Raw genomic sequence first — 11,476 nt, 5'->3', positions numbered from 1 at the left:
TTTTATTTTGAGACAGGGTCTCGCTTTGTTGCCCAGTCCAGAGTGCAGTTTTGAGATCACGGCTCACTGTAGCCTCCACCTCCCAGCCTCAAGTGAACCACCTGCCTTAGCCTCCAAGCAGCTGTGACTACAGGTGCTTATCACCGCCACCTGGCTAATTTTTAAAATATTTTGTAGAGATGAGGTCTCACTGTGTTGCCTAGGCTCGTCTTGAACTCCTGGACTCAAGCAATCCTCCTGCCTCGGCCTCCCAAAGTGCTGGGATTATAGGCATGAGCCACTGTGCCTGGCAGTCCCTTTATTTCTGTTGCTAATTGTTAAGTTATATAAGTAAAGATTTCTTCCTTGATTACTGAGTCTGGTTTTCTGGGGTGAAAGGAAAGTTTTATGAATTTCTAATTTATATTAGGTGTAAACATGTAAAATATAAAAACAAGTTTAAAAATTGTTTCATAAGTCTACAATTTCAGGCAAATAATTTTCTCAAAAAGCCCAAGAAAAAACGATTGATTAACTTTCTATAGTTCTCAGTATCACCCTTTAGTTTGGGAATTTCCACTCTGAAAAACTGACATAGTACCATAGCCATGAAACGTTTTGCTATTCACAGGTATAACTGAAAATATGATATTTTAATACATTAAATAAGTGCTTAACAAAAGAAGTAAGCTGTCATAATACAAAATTTCCTCCTTACTTGGCTTCTAAGCAATTACCATAGAATTCGAAGAATATCATCCCGCAAAAAAAACAAAAAACAAAAAACAAAAAAAAAACCACCCTGTCCCTATCCAAATACTTTTTTATGCTTTGAAAATGTGAATTACACACTTGAAAGCTCAATCAAATAGACTTTTGTGCATAAAACAAAGCTTTCTGTAACAATTTATAACTCTTCCACTTGAACATTTTGCTTCAAATTTTCACAGATTCTGTTCCTTTCAAAACTTTTGCTGGTGTGAAAGATTCCATCTGCGCTTCAATTACTCATGGCCCTTAAACTCATTTTTAAATCATGGGAAAATGCCACACACAATTCTTTCGTGTGTGCGTGTGTGTGTGTATGTGTGTGTGTGTAAAACAGTACATAAATAGTATATGAGAATTATATTAATTTCAATTCTTCCCATAGAAACTCTTCTTTGGGCTGTTAGGTATGTTTCAAGTTTAACAGATTAACCTTTTTTTTTCCTAGGATGTTTCCAATAGAAAAATTTGCAAGTTTAGATAGATATTATAGATACTGTTAAGTTACATAAGTTATATTTCAAATGGTAACTATTTCAAACATAACTGAGTATTTTTTCACTAATTATCTAAAATTAGTCTCAGCAAATCTATTTCTCCTACCATATGATCACATCAGCTGTTTATTTTCAAGCAGCCAGTTTTAAAAACTATAGGGAAATATGCCCCAAATGATCTAATAACGATTTGAAACCGAACTTGCTTAGAGCTGTAGTAGTAAAACCACTTATGTATGTGCAAGGAAATGGTATTTGTAGACTAGGAATTGTGATGTGCAGACTGCTGCTTTAGATTAATCAAGTCTCCATGTTGTAGCTGTCAAGAAAATAACTATGTCATCTTTTTAAAGATCACAATCGATATAAATGTTTATAGTACTAAAAAAAAGTCTTTTAGAAGAAAATGAGTTCTTCGTGTTCTTTTCCTCTTGATCATCTAAAACTCTTCCTTTCACCTATGACTTCCTAAAAGTCACCCTCTGGCCTGGCAAAAAAGACTTAAAAACCTGAAATTTTCTGATACCAGTAAGTTGAGTTCAGTTTATATTAATTCACAAATGGCTCTTTATAAAGGCAGAAGAGATTTCAAAGAAAGAAAGAAAAAAACCAAGAAGGCCCTTTTTTGGGGTCATAAAAATGTCTTTTTCTCCACACTAGTGAGCACACCATCCCATGGTTTATACAAGATAAAATACTAAAAGCTCTTTACATGTTTGCCTCTAATTGCTTTCCTGGGCGCCTAATAACATGTGGTTTGTGGAAGTTAATGGGAATTTTTCAGCACTCCAATGCTCCAACTCCTCTTCTAAAATGGAGGGGAAAATCAATTTCCCTTGTTAATGAGGGACTGCTACTATTTGTTTTCATTGATTGGGTGATGCATTGTTCTATTTCTAAAAGCAAGCTGGTTTCCATTTTCTGTTTTAAAGAAACAGAAAGAGTAACTTGCAGATTGACACCGCAGGTGTACACCCAGATTTCTTAGCCGCCGCTCACTAAGCTCTGAGAAGCTGATATTCTGGCACTTGGACTGGCATTTCACCTTGCACAGATGTCATATAAACTGACCCCCAAGTACTCAATCAAAACGTGAGTTCTTTTCCTTCGGTGGCTGTGTTTATTTGGAATGGCGAGCCTGTAGACACGGGGTACCTTCCATCGCCCCTTAAGCATGTAATGGGCCCTGCTGAACAGAGCCAGGTAGGCAAAACGTGGCCCAAGAATCTTTCCACGGAATTTCCTTACTATCTGTCTTTTTCAGGTGCTCTTTGCTTTCTGGTCCTCATAAATCTCATGCTGGGAGAATCCTGTTTTAGTAATTAGCATCAGTATATCCAGTCCTCGGAAACAAAGATATTTCCAGGTCCCAGAAGAGGGTCCAGAGTAACACAGCTTTACTGATCTGGTTTCAATAAATCTTGCTAACGAAAAATTCTATAGAACAGATGTTTTTTACTTGTCTCTGTTAATGTATGGACGATTCTTTATTTCAAAGGTAGTGTGATTTTGGCATTTGTGATTTGCATTGTTTAGTGCAAAACATTTTAAAAGCACTTCAATATTGCAAAATGCTAAAGGTTATTTTTTATTTTATTTTTGGAGACAGGGTCTCACTCTGTGACTCAGGCTGGAGTACAGTGGTGCAATCTCGACTCACTGCAGTGGCAGCCTCTGCCTCCCGGGATCAAACAATCCTCCCACCTCAGCCTCCCAAGTAGCTGGGACTACAGGCTGGGACTCACCACCATGCCTGGCTAATTGTTTTTGTATTTTTAGTGGAGATGGGGTTTTGCCATGTTGCCCTGGTTGGTCTCGAACTCCTGGGCTCAAGCAATTCACCCGCCTCGGCCTCCCACCATGCTGAGATTACAGACGTGAGCCACCATGCTTTGCTTAAAATTACTATTTTAAGCAAATTTGCAGCACATTTTTAGAAAGATCAGAAGGGCTGGCAGAGGTGAAGTGATTCTCAAAATCAGGGTAAGGAGATTGGCTGATAAGGTTTTCAGTTAAGGTCCCCTTAGAGACAAAACCCCCAAAATCAAGTTTTTGTATGTAATATCTCCCTTAGTACAGTGTTGCAATAAAACTTCTGTTAAATTAAATTAGAATATAACTAGAGAATTGGATGTCCTATCAGTCGATTAAATGAGGTATTCTCTGCACTGATCTTTTTAAGGAAGAGAATATTAGTTTTTCTACCATCACCCAAGAGTTTTAAAAAAGCTTTGAAATAGAAAACATCAGTATTCCATTCCCAAACCCCTGAGGTGTTTCTGATGAATCAAATATGTAAGAATCATAGAATCATATGTAAGAATCTGTTAGTTAGTTGGCCAGTGGTCAACAGTGATCATCGAAAGATATTTTTTGTTGCTGTTTTTAAACTGCATCAGTTCTCCTCTTCCAAATATTTGGCCCGCAGCTGCCTTTGTTAACAGCTCGGAGGCTACCGAATTGTTTTTAAACAGAAATGCCAACTCTACTGACTTCCTGACTGTCGACAGACATGAGGTTTTTTGTTTTACATGTATATACATCAGGAAATGAAACGAGATTACTACATGCTGTGCTAAGGAAAACAATAAAAGTGAAAAAATGTTATTTTTAGATAAGACTATTTCCTAAACCTTTAGAGGCATCGTACAAATTTGTCCTCCGTTTGGTAGAATATGAACATGTGTGGTCTGTAGCTCTTCCTATGGCAGGCGATACTAATTATCTATCTATATTACAGTCATTTTCTCTCAGCACGCTAAACCTGACATTTCAGCGTAAAGTCCAATAAGACAAGGAAGTGAGCTATTCTGTTAATGGGAAAGAAAAGAGGTATGTAAGAATAAGCCTTCAGGCATCTGCTGAGCAAAACAGAGAGTCCAAAAGAAGAAACGGAAGAGCAAGTGAGTTTCATGAGAAACAGTAGCTACAGTTCAGAGTTGACTTATATAGTTCTCTTTCCATTAAGGTGTATCAGCACTTTTGACTTCGTCTTTTTTTTTTTTTTTTTTTTGTTAGAGGGAGTTTTGCTCTTGTCACCCAGGCTGGAGTGTAATGGCGCCATCTCGGCTCACTGCAACCTCCGCCAACTGGGTTCAAGCAATTCTCCTGCCTCAGCCTCCCGAGTAGCTGGGATCACAGGCGCACGCCACCACACCCGGCTACTTTTTGTATTTTTAATAGAGACAGGGTTTCACCATGTTGGCCAGGCTGGTCTTGAACTCCCGACCTCAGGCGATTTACCTGCCTTGGCCTCCCAAAGTGCTGGGATTACAGGCGTGAGCCAGTGCACCCAGCCCTGGACTTCTCTTTTGTAAAAGCAATACCCTTTTCTCTTGTACCTCAAGGAAACTGCTCTCATAATTTATGGATTAATACTCATTCCACATAAATGTAATTTGGATATAGTCCCTGAAATGTAAATATCTAGGATAATAGTATCCTGAAGAAAATAGCCTTTTGGGAAGTTATGGATTCAGGACTTCTCAGGCTATGAAAGAGTTACTTTATTTTTTGTGGATGGCCACTCATTTAAAAGATTATTGGATCCTCTAGATTTTAGAAGATCTTAGAGTTTAGCCCTGGACCCTGTGTTATATCTAGAAAAGCCTTTTCTAGGGTTCGGTGTGTTCTAAGCTGGCTGGTATTTTATTAATGTTGTTCAGGAAAACTACAGTATGGAAATCAAAGCCATTCCTTTAAATAAAACTGAGGTTATATAGTCATGCATTTAATAACAGTGATAGATGCAGGAGGCATGCAGATGCAGATAAGGAAACCCACACAGGGTCTTGCCCGGGGGTGTGCCTACAAGGGACCGGGGCCCACATGTGCACTGGGAGAAGGGGGTGGAGCCACCAAGAATTCGTGCCTTATGTAGGGGAGGAGACTGATATTCAATCTGTGAGGTGGGGAGCCTCTCCTTCTATGCTGAGAGCCTTCTTTTCACTTAATAATCCACTCTCCTCCCCCTTCCATTTGTCTATGTGCCTAATTTTTCCTGGTCGTGAGACAAGAAGCTGGATTTTAGTTGAACTAAGGAGCAAAAAATCCTGCATCAATAGCAAAAACAACTTTCTACAATAAATCACAAATAAATTTGTTTATATAAATTACATAAGTTATGAGAATGGGACATCTAAAATACCTAATGTTTAGCCGCTGAACCAAGTGTGGTCAATTTTGACGTGCTGGGTATCTTCCCAGAAGTAGATGGGAAGGAATTTAGAATTACTTCTCTTACTCCAAAATTTTAGGCCTTGAGTGTGTACTAGTTTCTCCGGACCTCTGAAGATGGCTTTACTAGCGTGAGCCTGCTATAGAAAAAGGGTGTTTATCAGAGACTCCCATGTAACAGATCACCCCCACTGTCCATGGTGTAGGTTTTAGGCTGTGAGATAAACTGACCTTTTGGATAAGGTGTCTGACCTCTCCCCTCTCCTGACAGTGATTTCTCTTCCCAGACAGCTGCGCTTACAAACAAACTGCTAGGTAGCAGTAGCACTTTGACAAATGGAGCACAACCCAGATCCTTTGTTTCTTTGAATTCAGCCAACAAGCTAGCATTCCAGAAGCTCATTAGGGGGCCATGAATTACTGTGGAGGCCAAGCCTGCACTTCCTTCTCCCTGGCAATCCATGTGGCCACACGTTCCCATGATCCGCGGGGCCAGATCATGCTATTCCCAGTTCACATTCCATCCTGTCAGGGTACTCTCAAAATAAATAATATTTACAGCAGAGTTCAGAGCGGGCGAAAGAAATGTGGAAGGAAAAAAGTGAGTAAGTAGACTAGACACTGGAATCCATTGGATTTGTGGTTTTTAAATCATTTTTTCATGGGACTTCAGAAATCTTTGTAAGTAGATATGGACTGGCACTTATCAAAACCCCAAATTCCAAGGCCAAATTAATGTCATAAAAAAGTAGCAAAGAAGAATTGTAACAAGATTTAGTTTCTATAATCGGAAAACATGTTTAGCAAATTCAGTAAATGGTTACTGGCCACCTACAAAGTTCAAGGTCTCCAGCCAAAGCTAGTTACAGTCATTATCTATTTAAAAATTTGACTACCACTGCTTTATACCAAAAACTTGGAAAACTTAAATAAAAGGGGGGAGGTCTCTTTATGCAAATATTCAATCAGAGCTGAAGAGATGGCATTTGAGATCAGAGTCAGCAACTACAACCCCCTGGACAAATCCAGTCCTCTGCTTATGTATTACTCATGAACTAAGGATGGCTTTTACATTTTTAAATGATTAGAAAAAGAACTCAAAAGAAGAATATTTTGTGATACATGAACATTTATATGAAATTCAAATTTCTGTATCCATAAATAAACTTTTATTGGAACATAATCAGGCTCATCCATTTACTTATCCTATTGGGCTGCTTTTGCACTTAGGAAGAGTGGTGTAATTGCAACAGAGATCGTGCTGCGTGCAAAACTCAAGATACTGACAATCTGGCCCTTAACAGAAAAAGCTTGCTCATCCTTGTTTTAGACTGTAAAATAATTTTTTGCTTTTGCTGAGATGTCTGACTGAGAACAGTCAACACAGTGAGAGCTCATCTCTACAAAAAAAAAAAAAAAAAAAGAATTAGCCCGGTGCAGTGACTCATGCCTGTGGTCCCAGCTACTTGGGAGGCTGAGGCAGGAGGATCACTCGAGCCCAGGAGTTGGAGGTGACAGTGAGCCATGACTGCACTCCAGCCTGGGTAACAGAAGGAGACCCTGCCTCTGAAAAAATTTAAAAAATAATAATAGCAAAAAAGAAAGCCTGAGAAATGTACCAGGAGAGCAAGGAGAAAGCAGTTGAGACCTGAAAAACCGGTGACAAAGACAGCCAAGTACAGGTGGCCACTAACAGAAGTAGTTTTTGCTGCATTTACAGATGAAATCCCTCAAAGCATGGGGAAACAGACAGGTTCTTAGGTGGAGCAGAGGTCCGATTTGTGTTTCTTTTTAATACCAATTTGCTAATTTCCTGTTGATGGGCCAGAACCTTATGCCTTGATGCCTTCCTTTCCTGTTCATACGGTTTACTGTTTGCCTCTAAACCTAGATTCTCCAGAACGGGTTACCCTGGCCTTTTCTTTTTTTTTCTTTTTCAGAGGAGCTTAATCAAACAGAATCCCAGGAATAACGTCTGCCTTTGAGCAGACAGTCCTGCTGGTGGCTGGCTACACTCTCTGTTCTCTTCCGGGTCTGGTGATGATCACGAGAGATTTCAGGGCAATTTCAGCCATACTGATCAACACACGGTGAGGATTGAAATAAATGACGAGTTTGCAGTTTTACAAGGCTATTAATGACATTTACAGATTCCCAGTAGTTGTCTGTTTATGTTTTCTCCAACACAATATCCTAAGACAGAAGCAAAGCAGAGGTGCGGTAGTTTTATGTTGTAACACTTTCACGAATGAAATTTCCCTAGAAGACAGCATTTTGTCCCTTGAGGGGTAGGGACTACATTGAGAGAAAAAAAGATGTCCACCTACTTGTCAGGACTGACGGGTTATCTGCAACCATATTTACACCACAATGGTGATTCCAGCCTCTATGAGACATTTGAGCAGCCTGTCCAACCTCGGGACAATAGGCATGTGTGACGCTGGGCCCTAATGTCAGCTTTCCAGTAATCTCTGGGCTCTGCATATAGTAGAGAACATCATCCTTGCTATTACTATGTTTTCTCTACCTGATCTATCTGTTTCAATGGACAAGTTGAGAGTTAGATCTCATCATTAACATACAACATGAATAAATTGTCCACCTGAAAAGGACATCCTGAATAGTTCTTTTTAATAGAGAAGCAAGGGTTTACATTTTAAACAACAACAACAAAAAATTGTAAACTCACCTAGAAAAATCTCCCTTTGCCTCCTGTAGAAGAAAAAATTCAACATCAGCGAAGTACACTAAGCCAGTGTCAGAGACTCTAAAGTACATTCTATAACCATGAGAGTTTCTCTACTGAATGAGATGAGTTCAGCTTCCTGCAGTTATCATCCTATTTGCTGCAGGAATACAATTAAAACAGAATGCATACGTTTGCTATTTGAATATGAGACATGAAATTAAACTCTAGAAAGTTATAGACAAAGAAAGTGATTGATAATGACAAAATGTACATCTCCACCTCAAAGCCCGGGTCTGACATGTTCTAGTTTAAAGATTCTAAATATGAACATGTATCTGGATAGAACTGTCTATTTCTAGGGTCACTTTTTGTTTTGGTTTGTATTTTATGCTAGTCCTCAATTATACTGAAGACTCTAGAGGTAGGGACCAGAGAAACTTTAGTGAATCCAGTATAATGCCTTAAACATAGTAGTTGCTCAATAAATACTTATTGAAGGAATAAAGAAATGATATCATTTTAACTCATCTTGCCACTACTAAGCTAATATTCTACAACACCTTATTATTATTTTTTTTTTGCATAACCTAAAGGGCTTTTCCTTGTCTTTCCAGGGGGCAGAACATGATTTTTTGGCCACTAACTCTAGCTATTCACTTGGCTTTCTCCAGGGTGAAAGTACCAAACCCAAAGAAAATGGGGTCAGTAAATGACCTCAGTTTCTCCCAGGCTCAGGTTAAACACACAACTTTGCTTTACAGGGATTTGCTGTCTTAAAATTTTGAAATACTACAAGCCCCTGTTTATTGCTATGGTTTCCATCAGTGTCTCTAATAGCTCTATGCAGCTTATGGCTAAAAAAAGGTAAGATGACAAATAGTGAGTGGACACAGCTACTGGCTATGCCCGGTAAGTCTTATTTCCTTTCTTCTGTGTATGGCCCTGGGACATAAAGAGGAGGAGAAAAACAACTTACCTGTAAAATATAGGAAGCTAATTCAAACACCACTTCACTGTCAACGTCAATAAGCTCCTGAAAGGAAAAAGCAACAAAGGAAGACAAGTTTGGTATTTAACAACCACTTTTTTCTTTTTTTTAAAAATGACAGCTCTTCTTCGGGAGGATTACTCAGCCCAGGAGTTTGAGACCAGCCTGGGCAACATAGTGAGATCCCATCTCTACAGAAAATTTAGAAATTAGCCAGGCAGGGTGGTGCACGTCTGTAGACTCAGCTGTTTTGGAGGCTGAGGTAGGAGGATCTCTTAGCCTGGGAGGTTAAGGTTGTAGTGAGCTGTGATAGCACCACTGCACTCCAGCCTGGGTAATGGGGCGAGACCCCAGCTAAAAAAAAAAAAAAAAAAAAAAAAAAAAAAAGAAATGCTTCCTTTTCTGAGGATTTGCTCCGAATCTCCCATATTCATAGAACGTCTTGAGTCTCTGAGACCACTGCCCTGAATTGTTCAGTCCTAAACACTCCCAACATCCTTTTTGCTGCTCTTAGCTGGGATGGACTAGGGGGCCCGGGCCTACCAGATTATCTCAAAGGCCTCATCTTTAAAACTTTCAAGAAATTAAGAGGTGGACTAGGCCCCAGCATTTTACAAACCTGTTTGTTAATGTTATTAATCACTGGAATAGAGATGCTTGACAACAAAACGCATTTTCTGTATAAACTAAACTCAGAACTTTATTTTATTGAAAGGCTTTGTTTGAAAGGAGTGTTACAGTGGGATTGTGACTCCTTAAAATTAAATACAAGGTAGAAATATAGTTCCTCAGTTGTACTAGCCACATTTCTTTCATGTGCTCTACAGTTCATGTTGCTAGTGACTACCGTGTTGTCAGCTCAGATACAGAACATTTCAACCACTGTAGAAAGTTCTATCGGTCAGCGCTGTTACAGAGTGTAAGTTTCACAATGTTTCCGCCTAGTAGTTCTTCCCCCAAATACTTAATTGTGATCTAGGGACTTGGTCTTCAAAGCACTTAAACCTCTCGTTGGTTTTTGAAAAAATTCCTTTTCTCTCTCTATCTTTGTATTTTTGAAATTTATATTTCAAAATGTATATAGTTCATATTTTTTAAAACAGCCTTTTTCTTTTTTTTTTTTTTGAGACAGAGTCTCGCTGTGTCACCCAAGAGGGAGTACAGTGGTGCAATCTCGGCTCAGTGCAACCTCTACCTCCCGGGTACAAGTGATTCTCCTGCCTCAGTCTCCTAAGTAGCTGGGACTACAGGCATGCACCACCACACCCGGCTAATTTTTTTGTATTTATAGAGATGGGGTTTCACCAGGTTGGCCAGGCTGATCTGGAACTCCTGGCATCAGATGATGTGCCTGCCTTGGCCTCCCAAAGTGTTGGGATGATTACAGGTGTGATCCCCCATACCCAGCCAAAACAGCTTTATTGAAGTATAACTAAAACACCTCAAAAAACTGCATGTTTAATGTAAACAATTTTATGAGTTTGGACAGATGCATACACCCATGATACCATTACCACAATTAAGGTAATAAACATATCTATCATAGCCAAAGATTTCCGTGTGTGTGTGTGTGTGTGTGTGTGTGTGTATGGTACAAACACTTAGCCTGGCATGGTGGCTCACTCCTGTAATCCCAGCGCTTTGGGAGGCTGAGGTGGATGGATCACTTGAGCCCAGGAGTTCGAGACCAGCCTGGCCAACATGGCAAAACCCCATCTCTACTAAAAATACAAAAATTAGCCTGGAGTGGTGGTGCATGCCTGTGGTCCCAGCTACTTGGGTGGGAGGGTCACCTGAGCCTGGAAAGGTTGAGGCTACAGTGGGTCGTAATCATGCTACTACGCTCCAGCCTGGTGACAGAGAGACCCTGCCTCAAACAAACAAAACAATAACAAACCCACTAAACATGAAAATATGACCTACATTAATAAACTTCTAAGTGCACAGCACTGTCTCATTATACATAGCTCACATGTTAAAGACAAAGAGAAGCCTTGAGTTCATCAGCATGTGAGAATAATACACAATTTAATTGATATCCTATGTCTGGTGTCAAGCTTAAGCACAAATGTCCATCTTTATTTTCCTTTCCCTAATATCACTAGATCCCGTAGTGGCTGACTGGATGACAGAGAGCTAGAGGTAAAAGAGATTTAGAGACCAGCCAGCCTGACCCTGAGAATGGAATCCAAAAACATTAAGGGACTTTGGAAAACCACAGGGCCTTAATGGTACTTAAGGGGCCGGGAACAGACCCCCAACTACTTGTCCACTATGTGACCTCCCTTAGGACTTACATTTCCCCTAAAATCAATAGAAACCCAGCTTCAGCCAACACATTCTCAGAACAACATTTATAATGCGAGTTCACTTAGCAAG

The 11,476-nt window shown here is 39.7% G+C and overlaps 1 protein-coding gene across 1 annotated transcript in view; it reads right to left on the bottom strand.

Annotated features, from left to right (window-relative positions):
* FRMD4A (FERM domain containing 4A) overlaps positions 1–11,476 on the bottom strand; it is a 221,993-nt gene that overhangs the window by 116,994 nt on the left and 93,523 nt on the right. Inside the window, exons 5-6 of the mRNA XM_011968152.1 lie at positions 9,086–9,142; positions 8,110–8,132 (exon numbers count right to left, since the gene is read on the bottom strand). Of these exons, the coding sequence (XP_011823542.1) occupies positions 8,110–8,132; positions 9,086–9,142 (80 nt within the window). The remainder of the gene's footprint in view (positions 1–8,109; positions 8,133–9,085; positions 9,143–11,476) is intronic.

Source organism: Mandrillus leucophaeus, unplaced genomic scaffold (assembly GCF_000951045.1).
Source record: "Mandrillus leucophaeus isolate KB7577 unplaced genomic scaffold, Mleu.le_1.0 Scaffold83, whole genome shotgun sequence".
In the NCBI taxonomy this organism is placed as follows: Eukaryota; Metazoa; Chordata; class Mammalia; order Primates; family Cercopithecidae; genus Mandrillus; species Mandrillus leucophaeus.
Note: the sequence above shows the minus strand (reverse complement) of the source record. Positions and strands in the feature narration are given on the sequence as shown.